Below are 27425 nucleotides of genomic sequence, written 5' to 3' on the forward strand. Positions count from 1 at the left end.
CCCAGCCACATCAGTCCCTTAGAGACAATAATATAAATAATACTAACACTTACTGAGCACCTACCATGTGCCAGACATTCTGCTGAGTGCTGCTGTTATTCTCTTTGATTCTCGTAACAGATATAGCTCGCTTTTACAGATAAGGAAATAGAGGCTCAGAGAGGTTAAGTAACTTGCTCCAGGTCACACAGCCAGCAAGCTGTAGAATCAGACATGTGAGAGAGCTTTTCCCTCTCAAATGGTAATAGGCAAGGATGAGAGATCTGAGTTGTTGTAGGGAAACTGAAGAATGAGAAAGATTAATGCATAAACTCTGAGTCCCACGGCCCTAGGCTGGAAAGAAGACTTCACGAGCTGTGTGACCTAGGGCTGGTTACTTAAGGTCTCTGAGCCTCTATTCACTCATGCAGAATAGGGCTAATAGGAATGGAAACCACACAGAGTGGTGAGAACCAAGTGAGAGAACAGACCAGCTCCCACCCACAGCAGCAAGGCTGTATGGCTGGGCCCCGTGCTTGGGCCAAGGAGCTGGGCCTGGTGGAAGCGTCACTTTCTGTAGTGTGTGGGATCAGCAGTCCTACCTCGGCTTGCCCACCTGGGGGTGGGGGTGGGGGCACCAATGAGTCCGCTGCTCGGGCGAGCCCACTTGGGACTACCTGGTAGGACCTGCCAGTGCCAGGACCCTGTACCTGCCACCAACTTGAGCCGCGGGAGGGGCCGGACTCTGGAGAGCATTTGTGCCCCAGCAGCTGCCAAGTGGCACAGAGCCAGCTGATTCCAGCAGAAAGGCATTCTTCTCTCGCCTTCTCTGCTGCTCAGGCTGGGGGCCACATTCCTTACCACCCCCACTCGGACCTGCTCGTCTGCCCTGGCCCCACACTCACTCCTTCCAGCACACGCCCCAGTGCCCAGCACAGCAGGAGCTGGGAGCCAGCACCTGCCCTGCTGCCCGTCCCGGAGGCTTACCTTGCAATTACAACCCAGGTGATACCGATAGTTCAGCCCCTTGCGCTGCGAGATGGTGAGCTGGTCCCACCGCTCCACGAAGTTGCAGAGTCCCGTGTACACCTTACCATCATAGATACGGCCTAGAGGAGGACAGAGGGCGGTTAAGGGGAGCCCAGCCCAAAGGGAAAGAATTCACACCGACGGAGTACCCACCTTAGGCCAGGTACTATGCTACAGACATTTCAGTCCTGTGATTTTATTTCATCCTCCCCAACACCTTTTAAGATGAGCTGCAGCCCCATTTTCCAGATGGGGAAAATGAACTCAGAGAGGTTAAGTGGTTTGCAGAAGTTCTCAAACCATGAAGGGCTGGACGTGGGACTAGGGACCAGCTCTTCACTTCTCACATCAATGGTTTTTGGTTTTGGTATTTTCTTTCCTACATCGACTGCCTAAAAGGGGGTAACTCTCAAAGCTGGACCTAGTAAATGGACTGTGAGGTGGAGAGAAATAGGCACTGGCAATCCCTTTTAACTTAACAGTAGAGCTGAGAAACTGCAAAACTAGGAGATTTCCTCCACAGGGTCAGTGGTGGTGGAGCTGAGACTAAACCCCAGCCTCAGTGTAGGAACCTCAGCTCCCAACACTGGCTAAGCAAGATGGACTCAAGACTGGATACTGGTTATAGTTCACTGGGCACAATGCAAAGGTCCCTGGGACACTTTGGGGTCAACTACTCCTTCCCCATCCTTCTGAAGTGAAGGAACGGTGGACCCTGGCCACACCCTGGCCTAGATGCTCGAGTTGGCTGTTACCTGTCAGCAGGTACTGGTACTTGTTGACCTCCAGCTTAACGCCACAGAGACTTTCGGAAGCTTCCGTGTGGATGTACTGCACGTGGGGCATCTTGGTGAAGCCTCGGTACATCTGTGGGCAGAAGGAACATCATGGGAGGAGGACCAGGGCTCAGGAGGCATGCTGTCATTGGGTCTGTGGGAATCTGATCCCCTCATTGGCCATCGTGCGGCCAGTCACTCACCCACCCACCCCAGGTCCTTCCCTCCTCATGAGGCCACCTAGTCTCCTCGTGGCTGAGCCATCATTGGTGTTTTCCCAGAGAAAACTTCCTGTTCAGCCAGTCACATCTCCCACTCCAACACCCCCACCATACGCCTCCGGAGATATACATTTCTCTATTTGCAACCCCTGCATAGAAATCCAGAGATGAATTTGCTGTGAAAGGGGTCCTGCCAGCCTCCCCAACCTCGGGATCTGAGCTCCAAGAAGGCAGCCAGCCAGCCAGCGTTTTCATGACATCTTTCTGCCATTTTCCAGTGTATAAAGGCATTCTCACCTTCTCCTCACCGCATCCTCCCAAGAACCCTAAGAGGCAGGTATTATTATACCCATTTTACAGATGAGGACTCTGAGAGAAATTCTGTTTGGCTGGCAAAAGTTGAGGTCAGGCCAGGGGCTCTCCATGCTTTTATTCTTCTGAGCATCAGATGAAAGCATTGGGTTCTTTTACCCCAGGTAAAGCATATACAGATGTTCAAAACGCCTAGATTTTTAACTACTTTATAATTATGAAATTGCTGCTCTGTGGGCATTTTTATCTACAACATAATCTGATACAGTAGTTCTCAACTGGAGGCGATTCTCTCCCCACCCCAGGACACATTCGGCAATGTCTGGAGACATTTTTGGTTGTCACAATTGCGAGGTGATGGGGAAGGGTTGCTACTGGCATCTGTGGGTAGAGGCCAGGGGTGCTGCTAAATACCCTGTGATGCATGAGAAGCCCTCACAGCAAAGAATTATCTGGCCCCAAATGTCAATACTGCCAACGTGAGAAATTCTGCTCCAATATTAACCCATTTAATCCCAATAAAGCCCTATGAGGCAAGAACTATTATGCCCATTTTATAGATGAGGAACCTGAGGCCCAGGCAGGTTAATGGCTTCTCTAAGGCCGCACAGCTGGTAAATAGCAGAGGTAGGAATCCAAGCGGGGGAATTTGTTCCAGAGTCCATGCTTTTATCCGTTACACTATGGTATCTCCCACTGCAGCCCCACAAGTTCATGTCCAAGGGCCTCTGACACAGGCCAATGTCACGTATGACTACTATGCCTCCATCATCAGCATGCTCCCAGAGCCACTGGTGTGAACATAACGGAGGCTGAACCCACTTGGTGCTTCTGGGTCGAGTCCACGAGCATTACATGGGTCCATCAAGACGGCTGTGCTGAGTGTGAGCTGGTGGAGTGGGATGGGGCGCTGAGGTGTTGTCAATTCCCAGGATCCCTCTAGTTCTCAGAGGCTACGGGCCATGGTCGCCTGGTGGTCTCTGGGCTTATCCCAATGGTTTACAATAGGACAGGGTCCCTACTTTAGCTCCTGGCATGCGTTATTAATTTACTTATGGTAATTAATAAAAAGCCAGACATCACCTCATGGCGTCGTCTCATCTAAGTGCCTCCCATTTGTTATAATGGGCTATTTTTTTTCTCCTTTTCTTTTAAGTGGCGACTGGCTGGCGGGGGTGGGTGGTCCACAAGGAGCTCTGCCATCACAAAGGGTCTGTGAGACTGACAGAGTTTGGGAGCCTCTGCTTTTTTAAGGGGAGCAGCCATCACTGCAGATGGTTTTAATTTCCCTGGCCTCCCTTCTTAACCCTCTTCTCCCCCGAGATTGGCCGCTGAAGGAGGAAACGCAGCGAGGCGCCGCTAGAAGCGCTGTCCACACTCAGTTTTCAGTTGTGCCGTGGCGAGCAGGGGGAGTCCCATCACCACCCCCCATTTCCTCAGGGATGGATGGTGCCTCGCTGGCTTTCACAGGAACCGTGCTCAAGAGTGCTGCTGTGTGCATGCCGTCAGGTGTGGGCTTCAGAGAACTTCCCCACACTCAGTTCTGTGCCCAGCACCTTCTCATCTAGGTGTGGACGATCCTTGAGTTTGGGGCAAATGTGTCAATTCAGTTCTCGCTCTAGGTCTTTCGGGTCCAGCCTATGGGACCCTCAGTTCATTCCGTGTGGTCTTTCCCCTTCATCTGATCTCTGCTCTATGGGTGAGAACCAAGCCCCTGCTGAGAGTCCAGTAACTTCAACTGCTCAGTAAGAACTCAGCTCATCCAAATCACCTCGGCATCGTTGCTACTTTTAAATTTGCAAGCACCCTCGTTTTAACATGGCTTCTAGCACTGGCACACAGAGTGAAAATTGCCATCCACTACAAATGACTGGGTCTGACCAACACTGCCTTGCAGGGTCAAGGCTGAAAATCACAATATAGTCAGTATGTGGGAAAGGCAGATTTTGCTCATTTAGTTTTCTTCTCTTTATAATAATCCTACCTGCACCTAAATATTAATCCAAAAGCGTCAGGAGGTTTGTATTCATAGAGACCTAGAATTGGCTTGCCAGATTTAGGAGGGTTATAATGGGCTTATAATATCCTGAAATCAAAGCATCATAGAATCTCAGACTGGAAAAGGATGTGAATGGTAATCTAATCTAACTAATGCAATGGAGGATTACTGGGAAACCTGGGTTCTGGAGACAGACCAAGTCTGATTCTTGTCTCTGCCATTTATTAGCCACTTGGAAAGGGACTCAGTTTCTTTGTCTGTAAAATGGGGCAAAGGACTTATTTCATAAGGTGCTTTTGAGAATTAAAGGACTTAGAATAGCACTTGCCACACAAATTAGCTTAAAACCACTTAGACGCCAATTTGTAGTGAGCATGTCGCCCAGTCTCGTTTCTCAGTGCCGGTAGTTAAAGCTGGTTTGGATCGTTGGAGCTAAGCAGGTGCTTCTGCCCGAGCTCCACTGAGATATGGTTGACAAATAAACAGTGTATATATTTAAGGTGTATATATAAACAGTGTACATATAGGGAAGGGATTACTGCAGTACAGCTAGTTAAGGTATCTGTAACCTCATACAGTTACTTTTTGTGTGTATGTACGAGAACACTTAAGATAGACTCTCTTAGCAAATTTCAAGTATACGATACAGTATTGTTAATTATAGTCACCATGCTGTGCGTCAGATCTCCAAAATTTATTCATCTTGCATAACTGAAACTTTGTTCCCTTTGACCAACATCTCCCCAAGTCCCCCACCTCTCAGCCCCGAGTAACTACCATTCTACTCTCTGCTACTAAGAGTCTGACTTTTTTAGATTCCACAACAAAGTGAGATCATGCAGTATTTGTTCTTCTGCATCTGGCATATCTGAATTAACCTGTCTTCCAGGTTCATCCCGTTGTCACAAGTGACAAGATTTTCTTCTTTTTTAAGACTGGATAGTATTCCTGTGTGTGTGTGTGTGTGTGTGTGTGTGTGTGTGTGTGTGTGACCCTGGACTCTACAAGTCCCTGGGCCTCCCACCTTGGGAGGATCTACACAAAGCTCCTGAAAGTTAGCTTCCCTTGGGGTGAAGGGACAAATAATGGGAGAAAGAAGTTTCTGAGTTTAAGGGAATTTGCATCTTTCTATTGGAATGTTTGGTCTTCACTCTACATTGATAGCATGAGATGTCACCATTTTGTCAAATATTTCTGGCATGTGTACCGATGATTAGCACTGTGTGAACGCCACTTCACATCACAGCCTCTTTTACAGACCAAGCACCTGCGTTTCACAGCTCTTACTCCATTGAGATACCAAACGCACAGTCTTTCCCTTACAGAATGGCTGCCTAGCTGGGGAAGCAGAGGCATGAGTATGGAGGCAGTCTGTGCAGAAGGCTAATGAGAGACTCAGAGCATAACAGCCACAGACAATGGGAGGAGGAGACCGTTCCCTGTGTGCTGGGGGCGGGGGTGTCAGAGAGGCTTCCAGCTGGAGCTTCAAAGGCGAGACCCTGTATTGCTCATTTGATTAGACAAACCACTGAAGGAAGGAAGTCCCCGGGGGCCAAGCATTCCGATTGCCCAGCAGATCTATCCTGCCAGAGTGAGGACACGCACAGCACATGACCAGCAGGCCTTCCCATGGGACCCCTCCCAGGACCATCGGGGACAAAATGTCCCCCACGTGCTGTCCCCTGCAGCTGGCCTACGAGCATATCCCTCCTGCACAAACTACAGCCTCTGGCAAAGGTGACCGCTTTCTCATGGTCCTGGTAGGAGATAAGGTCCCCACAGATTGGAGCAGCCAATTCTGGAAACTTCCACCTTTGCACCACAGCCCAGTGGCTCAGCTCCAGCTCATCTCCAAGTTTGGGTTTGCAATGAGCTCCCTCAACATTCTAACACCTCCCCCCCACCACACACCTGTGGCTCTCTGTGCACGTTGAATGTGCCTGAGAGATTGTTCAGAGGCTCGGGAATTAGAATATGGGAGAGGGTTTGTCTGTCTTCCATCTGGGTGAGGGTTTTTTTGTTTTGTTTTGTTTTTTGGCGGGGTAACTCTGAGAATGAACAGAGAGGTGAGACGGGGTGGCTTGAATTCTCATGTTCTCGAAGTTCCTTTAGTCCCACTCTAAGGGAACCCTTGCTTACCCCATCTCACTCTCTGGGTAGACTCTCTAATCCACTAGAACAAAGCGCCCCAGGGACCAGTGCCAAAACTCATGCAGGCTCGCCTCTCTGACCTGTCCCCCTTCCCTCCTACGAAGATTTTTTTTTGGATACACTCTTTGCAGGACAGTTGCAAGTCAGGAGCTACACAGCTGCATGACAAACCCACAAACTCAAGCTAACCTCTTTTTGCTCCCTGGGGGAACTAGGTCCAGATGGGGTGGGGGTAGTCCCCAAAGTGGACAGGAATGGTTAGTCGTCCTGCTTCTCCACTGGTCTGTCACCTCCTTGTAGGCAAAGCTTAGAGTTTGGCTCTGGTTTGCCACTTTCTAGCGGTACGATCTTGATACTGTGTATCTGTTCCATAGGGTTATTGTGGGTATTGAGCCAGGTCAAGGCTCAGCAGAATATAGCAAAGGCTCAACAAATATTACTTGCATGGAGTCTTACGTTCACTCTAACAAGTGTTGTCTTTGTAGCCCCAGCTAGAAGCACAGTGCTAAGCAGACAGGGTGAGCGTGAGGGGAGAGAGAGGGAGGGCTTGGATGGTGTACTCCTACGTCCTGCACCGTCTCTGAAACCTGGTGCCTGGAGGCCGGCAGAACCCAGTGGCCACTCTGGATAGAAGAGCAATGACCAGTTCTGTGGACTGTCTCATACTGAGCTGGTAGGAGGGGCAGAGTTAATAAAAGCCATTGGATAGTGGTTGATGACCAGAGTAAGATGGCAAGGAGATTTGGGGAGTGGTGTAAAGAACACACAGGATTGGGAAGGATTCCTGACACCTCAGCTAGGGAGCCAGATCTACCTTTAATTAAATGCAGGACTCTGAGCAAGTCATTTCCCGTTTGAGGCTCTGTCAGAAGGAAAACGAGGGATTTTGTCTTCTACTGTCCAGCACGTTGTTCCGTGAACCTGGGTAAAGGATGGTGAATGGACAGCAGAAGAGCAGCACCCTGGGAGCAGGGGGGTGTGCTCTGAAGCTGAAGGGGGAACGAATGTTATTTGGCCTCTAAACACTCCCCCCTCCAAGTGGCTGGTCTGATGCCAATGAGGGGAAATGGGACATTCTGCCCACAGGAAGGGTCTCCGACCAGCCTGGCATCCAGGTCCCAGAGGAAGGAGGGAAGCTAGGCTAGCTCAGGAACCACTGCCTCCCACTTCCCTTCCTCACAGCTCTCTGCTGACCCCAGTGTCTCAAATGTGAAGGATTGTTCCAGAGCAGGCAAGGCATGTGTTTCCTAAACCTCTGCTTTTGTCTAAGATGCTTTGGCATTTACCCGCCAGCTGCCAGGGGTTGCACAGTGGGTTTGGGGGCTTGTTGTGGCTCTCATTGGTCCCCCTCTGCCCACTGTCCTCATCCCACGGCCATCTGAAAACATAAGCAGGTCCTGTGACCAAGCTTGGGAAGCCAAGGGCAACGGGCCAGGGCTGACTCTGGATATTACATAACCAGAGGCCGTGGATGTTTCCAAAACTGAATCCAAAGCGACAGGTTCAAAAACTTAGTACATCTGACCTCAGGCCTGAGGGTGCAGGAAGAGTGAGACCACGACGTCTGCCTCTGGGATGGATGGGTGCCACCCGTGGGCTGTGTCACTCCCCCCAGTGCTTTCTCTCCAGGCCAGTGGGCTCTCACCCTCATTCCCCCATTAGATGGACAAGCATTCATCAGTGCCTGCTGCGTGATGGGCCCTGCCCTGACTGCTGTGCATGCTAATATGAGCAGTGAGTAAAGGGGCTGGCAGTCGCCCTGGACCTGAGTGCACCCGTCTTGAACTTCTGATTTGTCACACACATGTGTCCTCTCTCCCTGCCTGACTAGTTCCTAAATGCAGGAACCCCATCTTCCGAGCAGCCTCCGCGGCGCCTACACATAGGGAGGTGCTTACCAAGGTGGGGTGCTGGACCAGTTGTGAAATTATTGAAGGTGAGGCCCCTGTCCTCTCTGCCAAGGCAAACATAACTATTCCTTTCCAGCATCTAAAGCGCTCCTGCTTAGAAGTAACAGGGCCAGTGTGCCAGGGCACTTAGAATCCTGAGCCGGAGGGTCCCCACGGGCACCAAGCCCAACCCTGCACTGTTAACAATGGCAAAGCTGAGGCCCAGGGAAAGGGGTGATTCCAAGGTGAGCCAGTTAGGAGTGGAGCTGAGACCAGGAAGCAGGGTCGGTAGGTTTCTAATCTGATGCTCTTTTCCTTAAGACAGATTTCCTTGACGGGCCTTATAGTGGTAACGTGCTCAGGACTATAGTTAGTTACATGAATGTGCTTAGTAAACGGTGCTAACACGCTGGGAAAATAGGTGAGGAGGGTGCCGTTCCTATCTCAGGATGAGGTTTCTGTGATCAGCAAATTCAATGTAAAAATTCGAGGAGTTAAACCTACGTTACAACCTCAATGGCTGCACCAGACCTGTAGGCGTTGTTGAAACTCAAAAAGTCAAAGCTCGAAAGAGGCTGGAAGACCAATCCAGACCAAGCTCCTCATTTTACAGATGGGAAAACTGAGGCTCAGAGGGGGCAGTGATTTGGCCAAGGTCTCATAGTTACCAGGTAACAAGGCTGTCTGCTGTCTGGTTCCAGAGCCCACACTCTTAACAACTGCCTCTGAGGGACTCCCCCCAGGCTAGCTGTGGGATAAAGCAGCCACCATTCCCCCTCTTCCCGCCCATCCCTTTCTGCTGCCTCACAAACACCCTCTCCAGCAGGGCAGAAGGGCTGGGTCTGGGGCTCAGACACTGAGCAAACACACATCCTGGTTCCAAACCACTTTGCCTCCACTGACCAGGCCTCCACTGGCAGAAAAACAAAAGCGAACCCAGAAGCCCTCCTGGAGCCCGGCTGCCGTCACTCACCTTCATCTGCTTAATGGTGTAGACCAGTGTACCAAACGGCCCCTCCTTCACCAGCTTCTTTCCCACCACCCTGGCCCGGATCACTGCAGAGAAAGGGAACACAGAGACAGGCAGGAGGTTAGGGAGGCCTGAACCACATCACGAACCCCATCGTGAGGGGGATCCCCAGCCCCCAGGGTGCCTAGCACTGCTTTCTTACCTTTGAGCCAACTAGAATAGACAACTGTGTTTATTAGAGCAGCAATTCAGATGAGGGAGACTGGGGGTGGGGGGGAGGAGTGGAGAAAGAAGGGAAGGCGGTCATGATTCGAGTTATTGCCTCTGAATGTCCACAGTGGCTGGCCCTGGAAATTCCTAGGCTGCAGGGGCCTGGAGGGGTCGCTTGACTGTGGTTCCACCATAATCCAAAACCTAGTTCACCTGTTAGGGCTTCTTGCCCTCCGTCCATTGCCCACCTGCCACTCCCATGGCCTCCCAGACCTACTCTTTCTACCAGGACCCGTTCCTGAGCCTCGTGTGGCGCCCTTCCTTGGCATGTATGAATTCATTCCCTCCTGACATGCCCAGAGTTGCTATGCACCCAGCCTCCCCATCATGCCCCAGTCAGTGTTCTGATGGGAACCTGGTTACCCAGCACTCACATGGCAAAGGACGCAGTCGAGTGTCACTCACCGAGAGTGCAGCAGAGGAGGGAGGGGTTGGCAGTGTGGGCTCAGGAGCCAACGGAACCGTTCTCATGCCAGCCCTGCTCTTTCTAACTCTAATGACAGTGGGCAAGAAACTTTGTTTCTGGCCTCCAACTTTCCTCTTCTAATGAAACCAGTGTAATAAGGGCACCAATCTCCTGATTTGAAGGGAGTAGGCAAGATAATGCATGTGAAAGTGTTGGCACTGTGTCTCGGACACAGTGTACGTTACAGAAATGTGAATGCCATCATTATCATCATTATGACCCAAAATGGGATGGGCTGACCATGGAAGGATTGTTCCCAAAAGATAGCTCCCATTTCGTGCAAAGCACATTTCACTCATTTACTCCTCGCAACCCCCAGACAGGGCGGTATTAGTGACCACCTGATAGCAGATAAGGGAACTGACAGAGAACTGAAGCCACTTCCTCTTTCTGAGCCATGAGTTTCTCATCTGTAAAGAGGACGTAAATAACTCCACCTATGCCAGGGAACTGGAGTGAGGATTAAACAAAAGATCCTGTGAAATGTCTTAACTACAGCATCTAGGAGAAAGCCGGTGCTCAGTAAATATTGGTTGACTATGAACACGAAAATCATTAGGTCCAGCATGAGAAAGGCTGGACGAGAGGCATTTATGCAGTGGGAACACAGGGAAGAGAGGGGTTGGCTTTGAGAGTATAAGAGGAGTTTTCACTTTTTGTGGAAAAGAAGCACTTAATAGCTGTCGTCAAATACTTGTAAAACCAGCACATGGGGGACAGGTCTTGAAGACAGCATTCAGAAGTCGCATCGAAGTCGCGTTCATTGGCTCAAAGAAAAAGTCTTCTACCGTGTTTCTCTGAAAATAAGACCTAGCTGGACCATCAGCTCTAATGCGTCTTTTGGAGCAAAAATTAATAGAAGACCCAGTCTTATACTATGTTATATTATAGAAGACCGGGTCTTATTTTACTCTAAGACTGGGTCTTCTATTAATTTTTGTTCCAAAAGATTCATTAGAGCTGATGGTCCGGCTAGGTCTTATTTTCAGAGAAACACGGTAGTAAAAGAACCATAACAAAAGGTGGGGTGGGGCGGAACAGGGCAGGATGGGGGACGCCATAGAGGCAAAGAATTTCATTCATGAGGGTCTGGATGCTCTCATGCTAAGACCTTGACCAGAATGGAATGGATTTTGCATGTATAGCAGCCATGCTTTGAATAGCAAATTCAGTGCGCGCGAGTGCACACACACACACACACACACACACACACACACACACACACACCCATTCTGGTAACTCCATTATTCTTCTCCATTTTGGACGTCCCACCATGTTTCTCAATTCATTGACTGTAATCTCATAAACAATTCTTTAATAGGAACCAATTCCCCCATCCCAACTGGACTCTGTCCTGTTTCTTCCCAAACGAGCTTGGATCCTACTTTCCCCGTCAGACATGAAGTCAGGACTCTGAAGCATGAACGGCCCCTCCAGACCTTCTTGCCAGGGATGGCAAAACACGGAGCCCACTGGCACAGTCAGCAGTTTCGCGGCGGCAGCTCCAATTGGGAGGAGGCGAGGGGCTGTTTCCAAGTCTGCTGTAAAAACGAGAGGCTGGCAGGATCCCTTGAGATTCCGCCTGCACCTCTAACTTCACAGCAGTCTCCTCGGCAGGGAGCCACCCTCCCAGAGGCCCCAGGACTGTTTCCTCCACGTTAACCCCCACAGGCAGGTTGTAACAGCTTCCCTGTTGGGCAGAAAGCTCACGGGCCAGGACTTTGCTATTGATTCTTCCTGAATCGATTTGGCTCCATCTTTTTCTGCTTCATTAACACAGAAGGTAAACTAGGGACTCCATCTCTGCCGAGGGGGGGAAATAGCAAAAGGTCCTTTAAATAGCAACATCGACCCTTGCCTGGCTCAACAACAACAACAAAAAATGGCTTGACTTCATTTAGACGTAACATGCCATAAGCAGACCTGTCCCATAAATCTGGGTACTTCTGGAAGCTTCTGCACACACAGGGAGCCAATTCCTTCCTTACCCTGAAATGGCCTGAGCTTGGAACCTTTTCATCTGAGGAATAGTTCCCATGAACAGAGAGTAAGTATTTGTAGTCAGGAAGCCACATCTGAGTTTGAGTTCCCCCATTACCATGTGGCCTCAGGCAAACCCCTCTGTGTCCCCTGAATTCTTTCCTCCTAAATTTCTCTGATTGTCTTGGCCCAGTGCCCCTCATGTGGCTTACAAATGATGCACTCATTACTAGTGGAGCAGAAGCACGGCGTAGCATTGACGAGCCCGGAGCCTGACTCCCTTGGTTCACATCCCAGCACTGGCACCCTGTGACCTTGGGGAAGTTACCACACCTCTCTGTGCCTTCATTTCCTAATTTCTAAAACGGGCACAATGACTACAGTACCTCATAAAGTTTCTTTTTTGTTTGTTTGTTTGTTTTTTAACCTCATAAAGTTTCGTGAGGGTTAAATAACAAACACGGTGAACAGCGGCCCAGCCCAAGCCCCACATATCTTACTAACATTCACCTCTCTACCGTGACTGCCATCATTGTTTGTCCATCCTGGAGCACCTGGAGGCTTCTAATACACCCTGTAAGCTACGGCCTGGGGTTTTGCCCTAGGATAGGAAGATAGACACACTCAATCAAATGCCCTGGCCTTGCAAAATGTCAGGAAGCGATGGGGGAGCACACACACGCTGATCAGAACAAAAGTGCCCGCAGCACCTACTTCTTCACAAATACCTGTCCCATCTCATCACCCACGTGCAACCCAAGCACAGGCTCCCAGGACCAAACGAGGTCCCGTGGTCGTGATCCAGAAAGACTGAGGCCGAGATAGCCCGGTGGAGAGGCCACACCAGTGTTTCCCTTGCGAAAACAAAACTGCACTCAAATTAAGTGACATTCTGCTCTCCTAAATAGATTCGCAAAGTCCCTCCCGAGTGACCTGGCAGGCCAATCCCAAGCTCCGCCTGTTCGGTCTGTGAGTTAATATGTCTTTCTTTGCTTCGGTTTCGCCTCCGCAATTTAAATGCGTGCTATTTTGTGCTTTCCTTTTTGGCAATAAGGGTGCTCCCGAGGCATTCGCTGGCCCAGGGGCCACCGTGGACAGGGGAGGGGTGATTTGCTCCAACAACAACAGAAGACAGTTTCCAAACTGGGAGCTGGCAGCCTGTCAGGCCATTCCCGCCACCTTGATGTGGCAGCTAGAAGCCAGCTACACAGATGGGCTGGCCGACACCGGGTTTCTTTATTCCCCTTCGTGCTGGGGAGTGGCCTGCCCAGTGTCCTCCAGCAGCTAAACCAACATGGGTGGAAACTGGGTTGGTGTCCGGGAAACTGGGTTGGGTGCTAGGGAAGGTGACAACAAGAAATCCAAGTCCCATTTCCTACCTCCACAGAGTGCAGTCTAGCGAGTGGGGAGACAGAGTTTAAAAGTTCATGGCGAGAGAGCTGATCGCCAAGGTACAGAGCACCCCCTGGAAAGGGGGATGAGGTGTACCCCGAAACTCAGCCTGGGAGCTTCTCCTACTCCTGGGAACGGAATCTGTGCTTCTGGGGATACGGAGAAAACAGTAAAGAGTATTTTAATTGAAAAGGATGTAAGAAGAAACTGACCAGGCTATGTGTGCTTGTCATTAGTACATTGATTAGTAAGTATACGTGGGGTCCTCTGAAACATACACACCTGAGGCTCCAGATACAAAGGTATATATATCCCTGTATTATTATCTCGGCTTTCCTTAAATAACTTTTTTTTGTGGGGGGGCTATTAAGGGCTTGTAAAAACAAAGGGAGCAAGGCGCATCTCTTCCAGAAACGTATTAGGTTGGTGCAAAACTGATTGCGGTTTAAAAGGTTAAAAATTGCAAAAAACTGCAATTACCTTTGCACCAACCTAATAATTGTGTGCTGCCGGCCCACACCTCCATCCACAGTAACTTATAGCACAAGCTGCACGAGTTTGGAACCAAAACCAAGTCCAATGGCAAACAGGATTCAACTTCCAGTGCAGCTTACAGGTGTGTCCAGAAACAGCATATTCAGAGGGGGAAAAGGCCCGTGAGCTGGCCCCTGACTCCTACCCTCTCCTTCCACCTCCCATCCAACCATCTTTAGTCAAATCCAGACTTTTCTACTCTGAGTCGATGGTTGGACTTTCCTCCTGGTGGGCTGGAAGGCTGAGTTTGGCTGCTTTTTGGATCAAGGATCCCTTCACTGGACTAATGTACACCAGCTTAAGACCGGGTTCTGCCCATCTTAGCATCCTGTCAAGAGCACTGCGGATCCCCTCCATGACGTAGGACTCGGCTCAGCCATCTAGGGGGTGACATACACCCACTGCCCCCTTCCTGTCTCTCCAAAGGCCCTGTAGAATGATTTTCCTGGCTCAAAGTATGGTTTTTAGATGGACAACCAGGGTAAGTAAGGCACACCTGGACAGCAGGTATTAATAGAATGAATTTATCCAAAAGCTATCCGTGTCCACCCCAGGGAGGAGTTGGTTCCTGTGACCGGCCCCCGCAGTCAGGATCTAGGCAGAAAGCCTGGGCCTCGGGCTCACCTGCCTTCTCAGGCCTGGATTTGGAGGAAAGAGAGGTCTGGCAGTGTTAGAATGATCCCCAGTCCCATGGAAGCACGCCAGCAACGCGGAAGGAAGGATGCCTGTTATCCAACTTGTCTAAGAGTCACTTGATGTTTGTTTCCTGATTGTCATCCTCACAGGATGGCAAAGGAAGGGTCCTTTCTGAGGCCAGACATAAGCAAGAGGCCCCACAGCAAGGCAGGCCCCCAGCCCATCTGGCTCTGTAAGCAATCCCCTGGTCCTGTGCTGTACCATGCCTCTTGCCTGTCCGAGGAGGGCGGAGCCAGGCTCCCTTGCTCCTCCAGCTGTCCGCCTGCTAATTAACCATCAGCTCCTTGCACTTCGTTGTATCAGTTAGTCTAGAGGAGAGGGAAGGAACTAGAACACAGTGGTAACAACTACCGTTTATTAAACCCCTCCTATGTGCCAGGCAGTGTGTCTGTCATCTCACTGTACCCTCGTGGTAACCTTATGAGGTGGCTGTTATTGTCCCCGTTTTCTAACTGAGGAAAAGAGGATCAGGAACCCTGAGGGCAGGTTTGCATCCCCTAGAAAAAAATGGGTGAGTCCCCCAGGAAAGCAGACTCCCTAAAAACATTTCCATGGGATTTGTACTGATTGCAAAATAGCTCATAATTCTTCCCCACCCCCACCGTCAGCTCTGCTAAGGATCAGAGAAGAGAAATGGTCTCTAGGAGGAAGGACCCCCTGATAAGCCCCCAATGACCCCCCCACATCCCCTTGACCACTCACCACCTTTTCCCAATAACTCACACACACGCATATCCTCTGATTAGAAATAAGAATCTACAAGTAATCACCATTAGCAATATAACAGAATATCGTCTGTTTAGCATACTATGCTCTCCATCCAGGCTTTCGTGGAAGGAAAAAAACAACAACACAACTTAAAACCACAAAACCCGAGGTCCTAAGGTTTCTCACAACACTAGAATCTGAGGTTAGACTGATTAATCAGATGAGACAATGTCTGTGTAATAAGGCACTTTGTAACCCTGAAGCTAAACAAATGATATACTGTCGTTTGCTGATGGTGATTTCTTATAGATTCTTCAATGTGCTCATCAGAGGCAGACAGCGGGGGGGCCCAAGATGGAGCATTTCCTCCTCCCACCACCAGTGGCCCTTTGCAAGGTCCTCCTCAATTATCTGCCGCCTCTTTGGGGACACTCTGTTGATGCCCATGTTTAAGAAAAGAGCCTTCGGAACTCAGGGTGAAGGGCAGAGGCCTGAGGGGCCTGTCCAGCTGGACCCTTCAGGTTCCCAGGCTGTTTGTCACCACAACCCCAAACCCCAAACCCCAGAAGCCCCTGTACAGACTCAGAAGTTGAAAGATCAAGGAAACCCCTGGAGAAGTGGACGTGATATACTAGAATGCACAGGCATGGAGCACGGGGACCTGGGTGAAGTCACTGCCCTGTCACTGTGTGACCTTGGGCAAGTCACTTCCATAAATATATAACTTGGGGTGATGTTAACCAACCCCTGAAGCGTTCCTGGGATGACCTAAGCCCCCACTCCGCACTCCGCCAGTGCAGCGCTTGTCATAATCAGCCATGACCGCCACCGTGCTCCGTCTGGTCAGCGCTGGGTCCCTCTGCCTCCTCTTACTTCCATCCAGCCTGCGGCTTGCATACCATCCGTACAAAGGGCAGCTCACACATTTCTGCAACCTCCAACCCAGAACTCCCATGACCTTAAGGCATATATCCAGGCGTCTACATTTCGTCTGCGTTTACATCTGGAAGTTTAATAAGACGTCTTGAGTGCAACCATCTCAAACTGAGCTCCTGGGAGGGGCCCTCACCCACAGCTGGGCCCCCCATTGCCTTCCCCATCCCAGGAAGCTGGTAGCTGTCCCAGGCCAGCCCCCCAGCCTCCTCACTACCCCTCCGTCACGCCAAACGCAGCTCAGAGCCTTTGCCCTTGCCATCCCTCTGCTAGAACACTCTGCCTTCAGTAGCCAAACGGCCCCTTCTCTCACCTGTTTCAAATGTCCCCTGGTCAGGGGGCCTTCCCTGCTCCCCCCACACCCCTCCCCACCCTGCATTCCCTCTGTCCCCTGGCAGGCCTCACTGTGGCAATCCGTAGCGCTCACCACCGTCTGACTTACTATAAATCCACTTGTTTGTGCATTGCTGGGTTCTCCCCACTAGGATGTAAGCTTCACAAGCGGGCAGGTTCTTTGTTTTACTGACTGCTGTAACACAGCAGGCCCCTGACATGTATGTGCTGAGTATGAAGCTAAGAGTGCCACACACAGAGGGTGACTCAAGAAAATAAAGATAAATAACTCCCTGGGTAACCTGTAGCAAATGATCTAGTCTTTCTGAGGTTTATTCGATCAGAAGGGGATACTGGTAGTTCTGAGTCCATAGGGTCAGATAAACACCTGTTCAGCAGTGGGTTACGGAGCGTGGTGCTGGCGCACAGGGACACGGAGGTCCGTGAGGCCCAGAGGAACTCAGGAGCCAGAGTTTAGAAAGACAGGCAAGGAGACAGGTGAGTGACATTCAAGGATGGCAAACACGGACTTATGAGCAAGAACAAAGGGCCAGGATGGCACCAAGAGTGGCAAAGTGTGTCCTGGGAGGATGGGTGTCAAGAGCTCCTTGGAGGTGACAGTGGATCTGGGCCTTAGTCCATTCTGGAGAAGAGATGCAGTTTGCTTATCTGAATCCGGAGGAGGCAGAAGCCTGGCCCAGACCTGAGGGGAGGGGCTAAGGAAAGCAGCTGGGAGTGAGGCAGAATCCATAGGCTCTGAGCAAAGCCAGGGCAGACCCCCACCTTTCCGGGAAGATGGTCCAAGAGAAGAGAGAACATGAGGGGTGCCGGGCAGGGCAGCCTGTCTGCGGAAAGAATGCTCCTCAAAGAAGTCTCACAGATAGGCTCTTCCTGCATCCTACCCTGGTCCCCTGAGGGCACTTCTCTCTTGTTAGTTTCAAAGGCCCTTTTTGTTCAAGTCAAAGCCAAAGCCAGACAGTGAAGATGTACCCCCAGTCAAGATAGGGAGTCTCCAGTTCAAAGCCCGTCCTGACTAACTCTTTCCGCTAAGTAAAAATATTAATCTTGGTTTTATTTAAGCAGGTTTTTTTGGCAAGAAATGAACCCTTGCGGCTAAAAATAAACCCAAATACACACACACATACACTCAGAAAAATCTGGAGAGCTGCAAATCATTTCAACCCAAGTTTCCATCTCAGGGAAAGCTATTAAAACCGAGAGGATATTAAAACCACTCTCTGCACAGAGACTCTTGTTTCTCAGTGCCTGCCTTGTGTTCTGGGGTCCCCCAGGCAAAGCTGTCCTGGGGGTGCCCTGTGCTGGGCCCCCGGCAGAGAGGGAGGAGGGGCATGTGCTCCCCCCGTACCTTGTAAGCACTGTGGGTTTCTGCTTGAGCAGTCCAGGAAACACACAGGGGCCCCACTGACGTCTGTTGTATATGCAATGAAGGGGCCCGGAGAGGGAAGCAGAGGGAACAGGCCCAGGAAGGTCAAGTCGCCTGGGACTTGGAGATTATCCACAAGGAACACAAGCAAAATCAGTATCTCACTCCTGCATTCATGGTTTACGTGGTGGTCTTGATTTGAAACCGTTAAAAGACAAACTTTAAGAGTCACCACCTGGGCACGTGCCTAGACTTGGGATTAACACATTTCATTTCCACTTGGACCACTTTTCTTTCTTTTTTTTGTTTTTTGTTTTTTGAGCAATAAGTAGTTTATTATTATTTTTTTATATTAGTTTCAGGTGCACAAGACAAAGTAATACTTAGACGTTTATCATGTATATCCCTCACACTGTGTGAACCCTCCTGACCCCATCCACTATCCCTCTGACATCGCACAGAGCCATTACATTTCGAACCACTTTTAAAGTCATCCACCCCCAATGTCTTCCTGTCGCCACAGCCCACAGCGGAGAAAGATATGGATCATTTGGGCCAAGACAGGGCAACATCCCAGGACCGGGTCGTTCCTGGATTCAGGGGTGACTTACCTGGGGAGTGAGGATCATTTCGGGAGGGAGATGGTGTTTCTGTGATCTGGGAGTCTGCCCCAAAGTGTTCACCAAGCATGATTAGCATCGCTGAGGCTTTTGCTCTGCAAAGCGTGGTCAGGAGGGGAACGTCAGCACCGCCAAGCACAGAAAGCGCCTCGCTTGGCTGGGAATGTCTGCTTGTGTCCTGGGCTCCCTGGGCGAGAACCACCTGTCTTCTTGTCTCCCAAGATAGAAATAAGCCTCTTGAAGGTAGAGGTCTTGTCTGCTTGCTGACTGTTCAGTCCCCAAGACGTGGCATAGGCTCTGAGCCATGCAGTCACTCTAACACTTCTGCATGAACAGCAAACGAGTGGATGGAACGATTCCACGCATCCCCGCGAGGAGGAGGAGGAAGGGTGAGGAGCAAGTGGCGGCTGTACCGCTGACCTTCTTTACGATGCTGAGCCTTGGGTTTCTCCTCTGTGGGTGGAGTTTGGGTGCTGCCCCTCCAAAGAGACATGTTAACTGGGGCCTCCTGTAACAGGACCCCGTGACTCACCTCTCTTTGGATGTGAATCTTTAGTATTTGGGCATTGGGGTCCCATTTCGCCTTCTCAGATCACACGGTTTCCTGCTTCCCTCCTCTTTTCTGGGTGACCCTTTGGAACTAGGACTCCAAGAGCCTAAACGTGAAACCCTTTCTGTCTTCCTTTATCATATTACCTTCAATTCCCTCCTGTAGCGCCATTCATTCATTCAACAAACGTTTTGGGGAACCCTTGTCACATTCTAGGCACTGTCCCTTCCATCTAGTAACTCAGACCTGTTGAGTGCCAACGAATTGATCATGGAGGCACAGCTTGTGCATAAAGAACGGAAGCTGAGCAGAAGACAGGACGGACTCGTGTGGCCGGGGCAGTCAGAGGGCTTCCTGGAGGAGGTGGCATTTCAGCTGGCTGGGCCTTGCAGGAAGACAGGTGGGCAGGTGGCTGGGGAGCAAGTCATTCTCACTGAGACAAGAGACATCACAAGACAAGTCAGTGTAGTGGGGATGGGGGTACGCAATGAGGATGCCGGAGACTTCAGAATGGTAGAATGTGAGGTGGGGCCCAGCTTCGGAGAATGTGTGTGCACTGCCGAGCACTTCAGAATAATCCTGTGGATACCATGAAGCCAAGGGAGGCTCAGGTGAGTGTGAGTGAGGTGGTTGTTCCTGTTCGTTCCTCGGAGAATGAGGGGGGCTGTGAGAGGACAACTTCTCCCACTTTCTGAACTTTGAGGTGCTGACGTTCCCCTCCTGACCACACTTTGCAGAGCAAAAGCCTCAGCGATTCTAATCACGCTTGGTGCACACTTTGGGACAGTCACTTACCGGCCTCCTAGAACCCCAGAACACAGAAAGACCACCTCCCTTCTAAAATGGTCAGCCCAGAATCCAGCCCCGCTGGTGCTATGGACACGTGGTGCTGGGGAACGGCGTCCTGCTGAAGCTGGGACCTGAGAAATCTCCAGAAGTCGGCCAAACAAAAGAGAATGAAAAGGCCTTCAGGTAGAGGAAGGTGCAGAGGCATCAGCCTGGAGGTTGGAGAGGCCAGCCGCTTAGAGTGACAGAAAGCAGAGTGTGTGGCACGGGGCAAGGGACAGGGGAAGCCAAGAGGTAAGCAGGGATGCCCAGCTTTGTAGGACGGGTCTTGCTCCCACACGTGACAGTGTCATTTCTCAGATGGGTTTCCACTCTCTGAGGGCGATGACGTAGACATCACTTTGTCCCTGCCCGCAGCCTTTAGGACCCCATGTGCCAAAGGGATAGGTCCTCAAAGCCTCAAGACACCCCCAAAACAAATCCGGGCTTCGCTTGGCCCACTTTGCATCAGACCCACCAGTGGTCCCATTCCATTGCACACCCCATTTCTGATTTTCAAAGTTAAGGTTTAATGAATCCCTGTCTCCCCACCCCCACCACACACACCCTCTTTCCTCTCAAGCCCCTTAGCCTTGTAGAGTGTTTTGGCCTTGCGTGTTGGGCTGGCTCATCTCCGGCGTGTCCCAGAGTCCAGGGTGCACGCCGACCTCTAGAAAGTTCTATCCCACCCAGGGTTCAGAGATGCCGCCCTGTTCATAGTCATGCGGGCTCATAGGCGAGGGGTGCTCAGAACACCCCCCACCCCGAGTGCTCCAGCCCTCCCCAGGGGCCCATGGGAAACTTTATCCCACACAAGAAGCCACCAGAATAGCAGCCTGGTCTTCAACCACGGCCCCTTTGAAGCAGTGCCCAGAAAAATACCGTGCCGACGAATGGTTCTCAGAACTTGGAGCTTTCAGGTCAGGTCATTCTGTGAGACCAGAACAGCTGGCATCATCTCAGGAACCGTCTATAGTATTTATTTTCCTACTAATGGGGATTTTGTTTGCTAGGGCAGCCGAGGGACTGCAGGAGAGGCCCAGCCCCTGGACCACCGTTAAGCCCAGGGACTGCCCTCATTTGCATGCCAGACCTGCAGATGCCTCTTCACAGACAGTGAATCTGTTCCCAGAATGCTCCGGGGATGGGCGGGGGACTTTGTGTGGTTTGAACAAGCAGAAATGTCCTCTCACTACTCTGTCTCTGGGGATGGTACAGCACCGATGCCAAGCAGACCCTGGAACATTTATAATTTACCCTTTGGGTAGCTTTTAAAATAGTCAAGGCTTCCCCCTCCTCTCTTTACTTCTCTCTTTAACTTCCTAACTTGGACCGGGACGATTGCGGACTGAACTTGGAGGGTCCCAATGAAAACGGGTACCCCCGTGCCCAGGCTCACTCAGTACCTCCCCACCAGGTCACGACCAGGCACCCAGAGAGTGGGCACTCAGGCAGAAGCAGGTATGAGGAAGTGCAAGGTCTTCAAGCCCCAAGACAGTTATCAAGGACAGCTAATGTCGAGGGTGTGGAGGAATGACTGGAGATAAGATGAAGCGCCTCTTCAGGAGGCCAACCTCTGTTTTAAACGAAGTAAATAAGAATGCTAACTGCTGCCCTCTTTGGTCAAAGCGGGTAATGGCAGCATTAAAGCACCAATCCCTAGGAACAACCTGTCTTGAGGGACAGTGTGATGGGGAGAGGGTGTCAGTGGTAAAGAAGAAAAAGGCCACCTACCCCTGGACCCCTAAATGCAATCCATGGTGTCTGAGCACCTTGTTTATTTAGTAAGGAGTTCTTGAGTAGCGACTACATACCAGGCACTGTGTGGGGTGGCAGAAACAGTGAGCAAAACAGCACACCTACAAAAAGTACATCTAATCCTTAAAACTAACTTGCAAGAGACATAACATTACTTCCATCGGGTAGGTAAAGAAAACAAGACTCAGGGATAGATAAGACACTTGCCAGAGTCACACAGCTAGGAATGAAATCCACACATACCTGCAGCACAGCTCATCTTGTTTCCACTACTGGACACTTCACAGATCTGCAGCAATCGGCCAGCACGTCAAATGCATCAGAAATTCAGAGGAATGGAAAATCCCCAAGGCTGAATTACCAGAGAAGGCCTCATATAAGCCACAGAGGGTGAGAACTATGAAGTGGGTTGACTCCCCCCAAACGGAGAAGTCCAGTAATCAGCCTTAAAGCCCCAGGGCTTGGGCCTCAGGACCAAGGACAGTGGCAAAGGGGAGACAAGAAAACTTCTGGCCACCTGACGGGCAGCCCTGGCCTAACTGTGCTCAGCTGCACGGCCTCAGGGTCTTTGTACGTGCCACGGAACTCTGCTCATAGGTCTTCCTGACCGGGATAACGCAGGGCAACTCAGGACACGTTTTCCTTCTGCACGGAACTCTCTTGTGTCCCCCTTACCTAGGACTTTTATTCATTCTCACATTTCAATTCAAGGGACACTTCCTCAGAGGGAAACTGCACATCCGACTGCCCCCACATCAGATTCAAACAGAACTACTGCTATATATTCTCATAGTCCCCAGTTTGTATGTATATGTTTGTGCATTCCTTTGAATAATCTCTTCACACACACACACACACACACACACACACACACAAATTGTGCTGAGATCATGTCTTGCTTTGCTCACCTTCTATCCCCATATCTCACACAGTGCCTGAATATAGTAGGTGCTCAGTAAAGAGGTGCTGGGTGAAAGAAGACCTCTTTTGCACCTTGGCACCTACTTATGGCTCGCTAACAGTCTCCCGCTCTCCATCTTTCTTTACTGTGCGGTGGTTGCCACAGCTGTATGTAGCTGCAACTTTCCAAGGCCAATTCCCCTGCCATGAGCTGACCAAGAAAAATGTGTTGGGCTTTGCTCATGGAAAGAAAAGAGGGGACTATTCCAGGCAGTGGGAACAGCGTAAGCAAGTGCACAGTGGTCAGACAGCCTGGAGTGTCAGAAGTCAGGTGGCTAAGGGACCATGCAGCCTCCGGCTGGGGAGAAGCAGAGGACATCCCTTAGCTCATTTGTGACCCAGGCAAATGTGAGGTTGTCTTGGTGAGAGGAGCTGGATGGGGACACTTCTCAGGACTGTCCCACACTCTGGGTCTGTACAGCCTGGCACTGCTTCTCTGTGCCCAGGGTCCCCAGCCCCCGGCCCCCCGCCTGGTCCCATCGTGATAACCTTCCACTGCTGTGCTCAGTCTTATGCGTGTCTTGGAGGGTGGACTTCTGAACCCAGCCCACCAGCTCTTCCAAGCTGGGTAAGCTACATAAGCTCTTCAAGCCTCAGTTATCTCATTCTAAAGAAAGGTGAAAAGTACATTTGTAAGGATGGAAAATAATAAAGATAGGAGCCACCTGGCATGCATTTTTCAAAGATAACCCAAACCCCTTTCTCCCCACCCCATCCCCACCCTGTCTCTTCCCAACATTCAGGCTTGTTCCCTCCCAAGAGAGTCGTCTGTGGACCAAATGGGACCACTGAGTGTTAGGTACATGAAGAGCCCTACAGGCGATTCCCAGGTCTCATGTGGGTCCCTGTCCCGCTGCCAGGAGGCCTCCTGACCAGACCCGACCCGAGGAGTCATGCTGCCCGGTTCTGTAGGCCACCCAGAGAGTAGCTCTCCCGACAGAGCATCTGTCTGTCTGGCCGTACTCTCTGAAGGACGGCTGGCCCGATAAACGGTCCATGTGCTTGACCACAGCTAGCCCTGTTGCTAGGAGCCGGGCGCTGTCTAGGCCAATTCCCACGCCACAGAGCATCCACTGCTCAAGCGTCTTCCCCCATCATCTCTGCCGTCCGTCTGAGGGCTGGCGGGGCTTCAAAGAGTGGCGGCATGAAACCCAGAGCTTCTCGCTCCACCTGTCCATGGGAAGCTCATACTGAAAGATGGGCTGAGATTGTCCCGGAAGCTCACCCCCAACCACTGCTCATAGTCTTCCTGACTGAGATAACGCAGGGCAACTCGGGACACGTTTTCCTTCCTCGCATGGTGCTCTCCGAGTATAAGTGAGGAGAGTACCAGAGATGAACACGTCTGGCCAGACACTGCCACAAGCAGCAGGTCTTGGGGGGGTGGGCAGGTAATGCCCAACTTTCCCTGTGGATAAGACTGTTGTCACTGATTGTGATGCTAATTATAATGCTGTCAGCAATACCATGTGCCGTCTTCTAGCAAGTACTTGCAATGCGCATTCAGTGCTAGTGGCTTTACTTGGATTACCCCATTTGAGCCTATAAAGGAAGTGCTCTCATTGGCCCTCTCATCTAGAAATAAGGCTTCTAGAGCCTTTCTAAGTGACTTTCCCAAGATCATCTAACTAGAAAGAGGTGGACCCCACATGCCAGTCCCAGCAGCCTGACTCTGGAGCTGCAGCTTTTCACCCCTGCGTCATACCTCCCTTCCAGAAGCACATTTTGACGACAGCGCAGTATGACAGGCACATTTCACAGGCCACAGACTCAAGGTTGGGCACCTTCATGATCACTCAGTGTAACTTCCTCTGAATTCCGTCTGCGATCCCAAGCCAAGGTTAATTGGGCAAGCATGCAGACAGCTCTGACCTAGGTCAGCCTGGTCCGTTGGAGCCCTTTTTTGGCCGTACCAAATTCTTCTTTATACTGCCTCCTGTGGCCGTCCCTCAACTAGCTGGCATCTTAGCTTTACACAGAATAAGATAGTTGAAGAGCTTGGTCATGTTCCCTAAATCATCTCCAGAAGAAAGACTTTCATAGATTTTATGGCCCTTCCCCACCTGTGACATGGTTCCAAGTCCCCTCGTCATCTCTGTCTCACTCAGGGCCTTTGGCGCTCTAATTGTGTTGGTGGGGAATGAATGCAAATTTCCCAGGGGTTGCTGCCCAGTGTTCAAAGTTGAGAGAGACTTGACCTTCTCCACTCTGGATCCTTTCACTGTTGGCAGTGCAGTTTAAGACGTCACGACCATCCATCAAAAACCTCTCGTGTTTTCCAAATAGCTTCTATCTCCCAAGTTTGACAGGAGTTGATAAATAACACTATTTACTCCACTATATAACTGCACTTATTTGGGTGGGGAGGTAAAGGAATTTGGGGTGAGGGGAAGAGGAAGTCTTATTACATAGAAAGTGTTGAGCAGTAGAAAGACTCCTAGGCCACGGATTGGGAGCTGGATTTTCTTTCTAGTTCTTCCATTCATTTGCTGGGTGAATTTGACAAATCACTTCTCTCTTACAGCCCTCTTTTTTTCCCTTTCTTTTTACTGTGGAAAATGAGGAGGTTGGACTGGATGTCGTCAAGGGTCCCTTACAACCTAAAGGTCACCATCACTTTATATTTCTACTTCATGCGTTTCCCCTGGGTCCTACTTTCTCTTTATCAGTAATGGTCCAGGATGTCATGTTCTCCCTGTTGGCAAGGTCTAGAATCATGTCTCTGAAAAGTTGATCAAACTCAAGTACGGAATTAGGATACTTCAGGTACCTCCTCGGCCCTTGTCTTAAAGATCTTTCTGGTCCTGATATCTGTCTGGATGATTTGAAGTTGCCAACCTGGGGACAGCAGCCAAGTATGGAACTGGCTCCTAAGTCACCCTACCTGGTCCATCAATTCCAAAATTTGAGTAGCCGTCATCAGTTTTCTTTGAGCCACTATCCTGTTTTTTTTGTTGTTTTTTTTGGTAATAACATCCTATTTTCTAAGCTGACAGGCCAGCAAAGAGTTTATTTCCAAAAATGTAAGCAAACATGGGATAATTTCAGTGGTTAAAGTACATTATGGAAGCAGGGGCGTAGGATGCAATGTCTTCTGCTCTACATGTTCCCGTCCACCTACAGAAGAATTCGCAAGAATGTGGGAAGAGGGCTTCTGCGTTTAATCTCCCAGTTGTACATGGATCCGAGGTAATAAAAATGCTTCCAGGATGGCATCTCCAGGGCGCCTATGTTCTAATGATCTTACATGTACCCAGTGGGGCTATGCCATAGCCTCGAAGACAATATTCAGCCACGCTTGTCCTGACGATTTGGTTCAACAGTAGCTAAGACAGAGATCTGAAGAATGTGGACGCTCCATCCCACTCCACTGTGCTAAGTACCTTGAAACAACTCACCTCTCCTCTGGGTCCTTCCGGTTCCCCTGTCGCGTGGGACAGGGCGCCAGCAGCCCCATCCTCCCCAGGTGGCTTATTTCAGATGCTCCTTGAGCTCAGAACAAGCCGTTCTTAAAACAAGAGGGAGCTTTTTCCTCTTCTCCCAACCTCAGGTCCCCACGCCCCGCTGAAAGGCATACATTGAGGCATAAAGGCCGAGCTGCCACCTTGCTCCCGACTTTCACCTCAGTTCAACCTCAGTGAGGCTACAGCCCAGCCCAGGAGATTTCTATTTTTGAAACAGATGGAATAGTCAATATTTTTCACTCTGTCAATATTTTTACCTTCATCTCCCTCCTCCTGCCCCCATGCCCCTGGTTGTGGGGGGGAAACAAGATTTTTTTTTAAGGCCACACAAAAACAAAACCGGGTCTAGGCTGAGGCCGGCAGATCGTGATGTTCTCGGCGGAATTTGCTACGTGCCAGCAAAGACCGTCAGCAAGATCTGCAGGAAACACCTTGCGGAATCCACTGGGAGAAACGGGCCACCGAGAAGTAGGAGGCAGATACACTCTGGGTCCGTGTGACTGGCGCTCGAGGTCAGGGTACAGGAAATGGGTGCGGGATTCCAGGCCCGGGGAGGGTGAACACACAGCTGTGTGTGTATGGGGGGGGCAGTTGGGGGGGCTGCAGATCCCTCTGGTGTTTTCCACCGGGAATTCCTTTAACTTGCGTATCTGTCCCCAGCTGCCTACGCATGATCTGTACTGAGGGGTCCCAGTAAGAAAGGTCAAAGGCAGAAACATCAGAGACCCTTCCCAAGGGCCTTCTCTGCCAAGGTGTAGCAAAGCCACATTTTCTATGAAAGAGGGACACACGGTGCAGTGGTCAAGGACGTGAGGACTTGGGCACCAAAGAACCTGGGGTTGAATCCCAGCTCCAACTTCTATGAGCGGCAGACTCTCAGGCAAATCACCCAACCCCTCGGGCCCTGGCAAATGGAGATGCGGTTGGCCCTGTCTCAAGAGGTGGTCTTGAGGATGAAGTGAGACATTGGATGTAAGGAACTTAGCTCGGTGCCCGGCTAAGGAACCTTTCCACAAACAGTGGTGACGATGATTATTTCATAAGCTGCCCCCTTGCCCAAGGCAGTGAAGAGGCTAGAGGGCAGCAGGAGAAAGAACAAAGCAGTTCTAAGGAGACAGAAAAGAAAATGCATGGGACCCATACGGAGCATTGCAAGCTCACAACCTGGCTGCCCACCTTCCCCTTTTGTGGTGTCGGCTGCCCCACTTACTCTTGTTCTGGGCATT

The 27425-nt window shown here is 50.6% G+C and overlaps 2 protein-coding genes across 2 annotated transcripts in view; one reads left to right on the forward strand and one right to left on the reverse strand.

Moving 5' to 3' along the window:
* Positions 1–27425, forward strand: part of SYN3 (synapsin III) — a 409774-nt gene that overhangs the window by 121202 nt on the left and 261147 nt on the right. The gene's annotated exons all lie outside the window — the stretch shown is intronic.
* TIMP3 (TIMP metallopeptidase inhibitor 3) overlaps positions 1–27425 on the reverse strand; it is a 57361-nt gene that overhangs the window by 4026 nt on the left and 25910 nt on the right. The window contains exons 2-4 of the mRNA XM_019728422.3: positions 9330–9412; positions 1764–1875; positions 967–1088 (exon numbers count right to left, since the gene is read on the reverse strand). Coding sequence (XP_019583981.1) covers positions 967–1088; positions 1764–1875; positions 9330–9412 — 317 coding nt within the window. The remainder of the gene's footprint in view (positions 1–966; positions 1089–1763; positions 1876–9329; positions 9413–27425) is intronic.

The sequence above is a fragment of the Rhinolophus sinicus genome, chromosome 1, assembly GCF_057876585.1.
Source record: "Rhinolophus sinicus isolate RSI-liver-muscle chromosome 1, RSI-T2T, whole genome shotgun sequence".
Taxonomy (NCBI): Eukaryota; Metazoa; Chordata; class Mammalia; order Chiroptera; family Rhinolophidae; genus Rhinolophus; species Rhinolophus sinicus.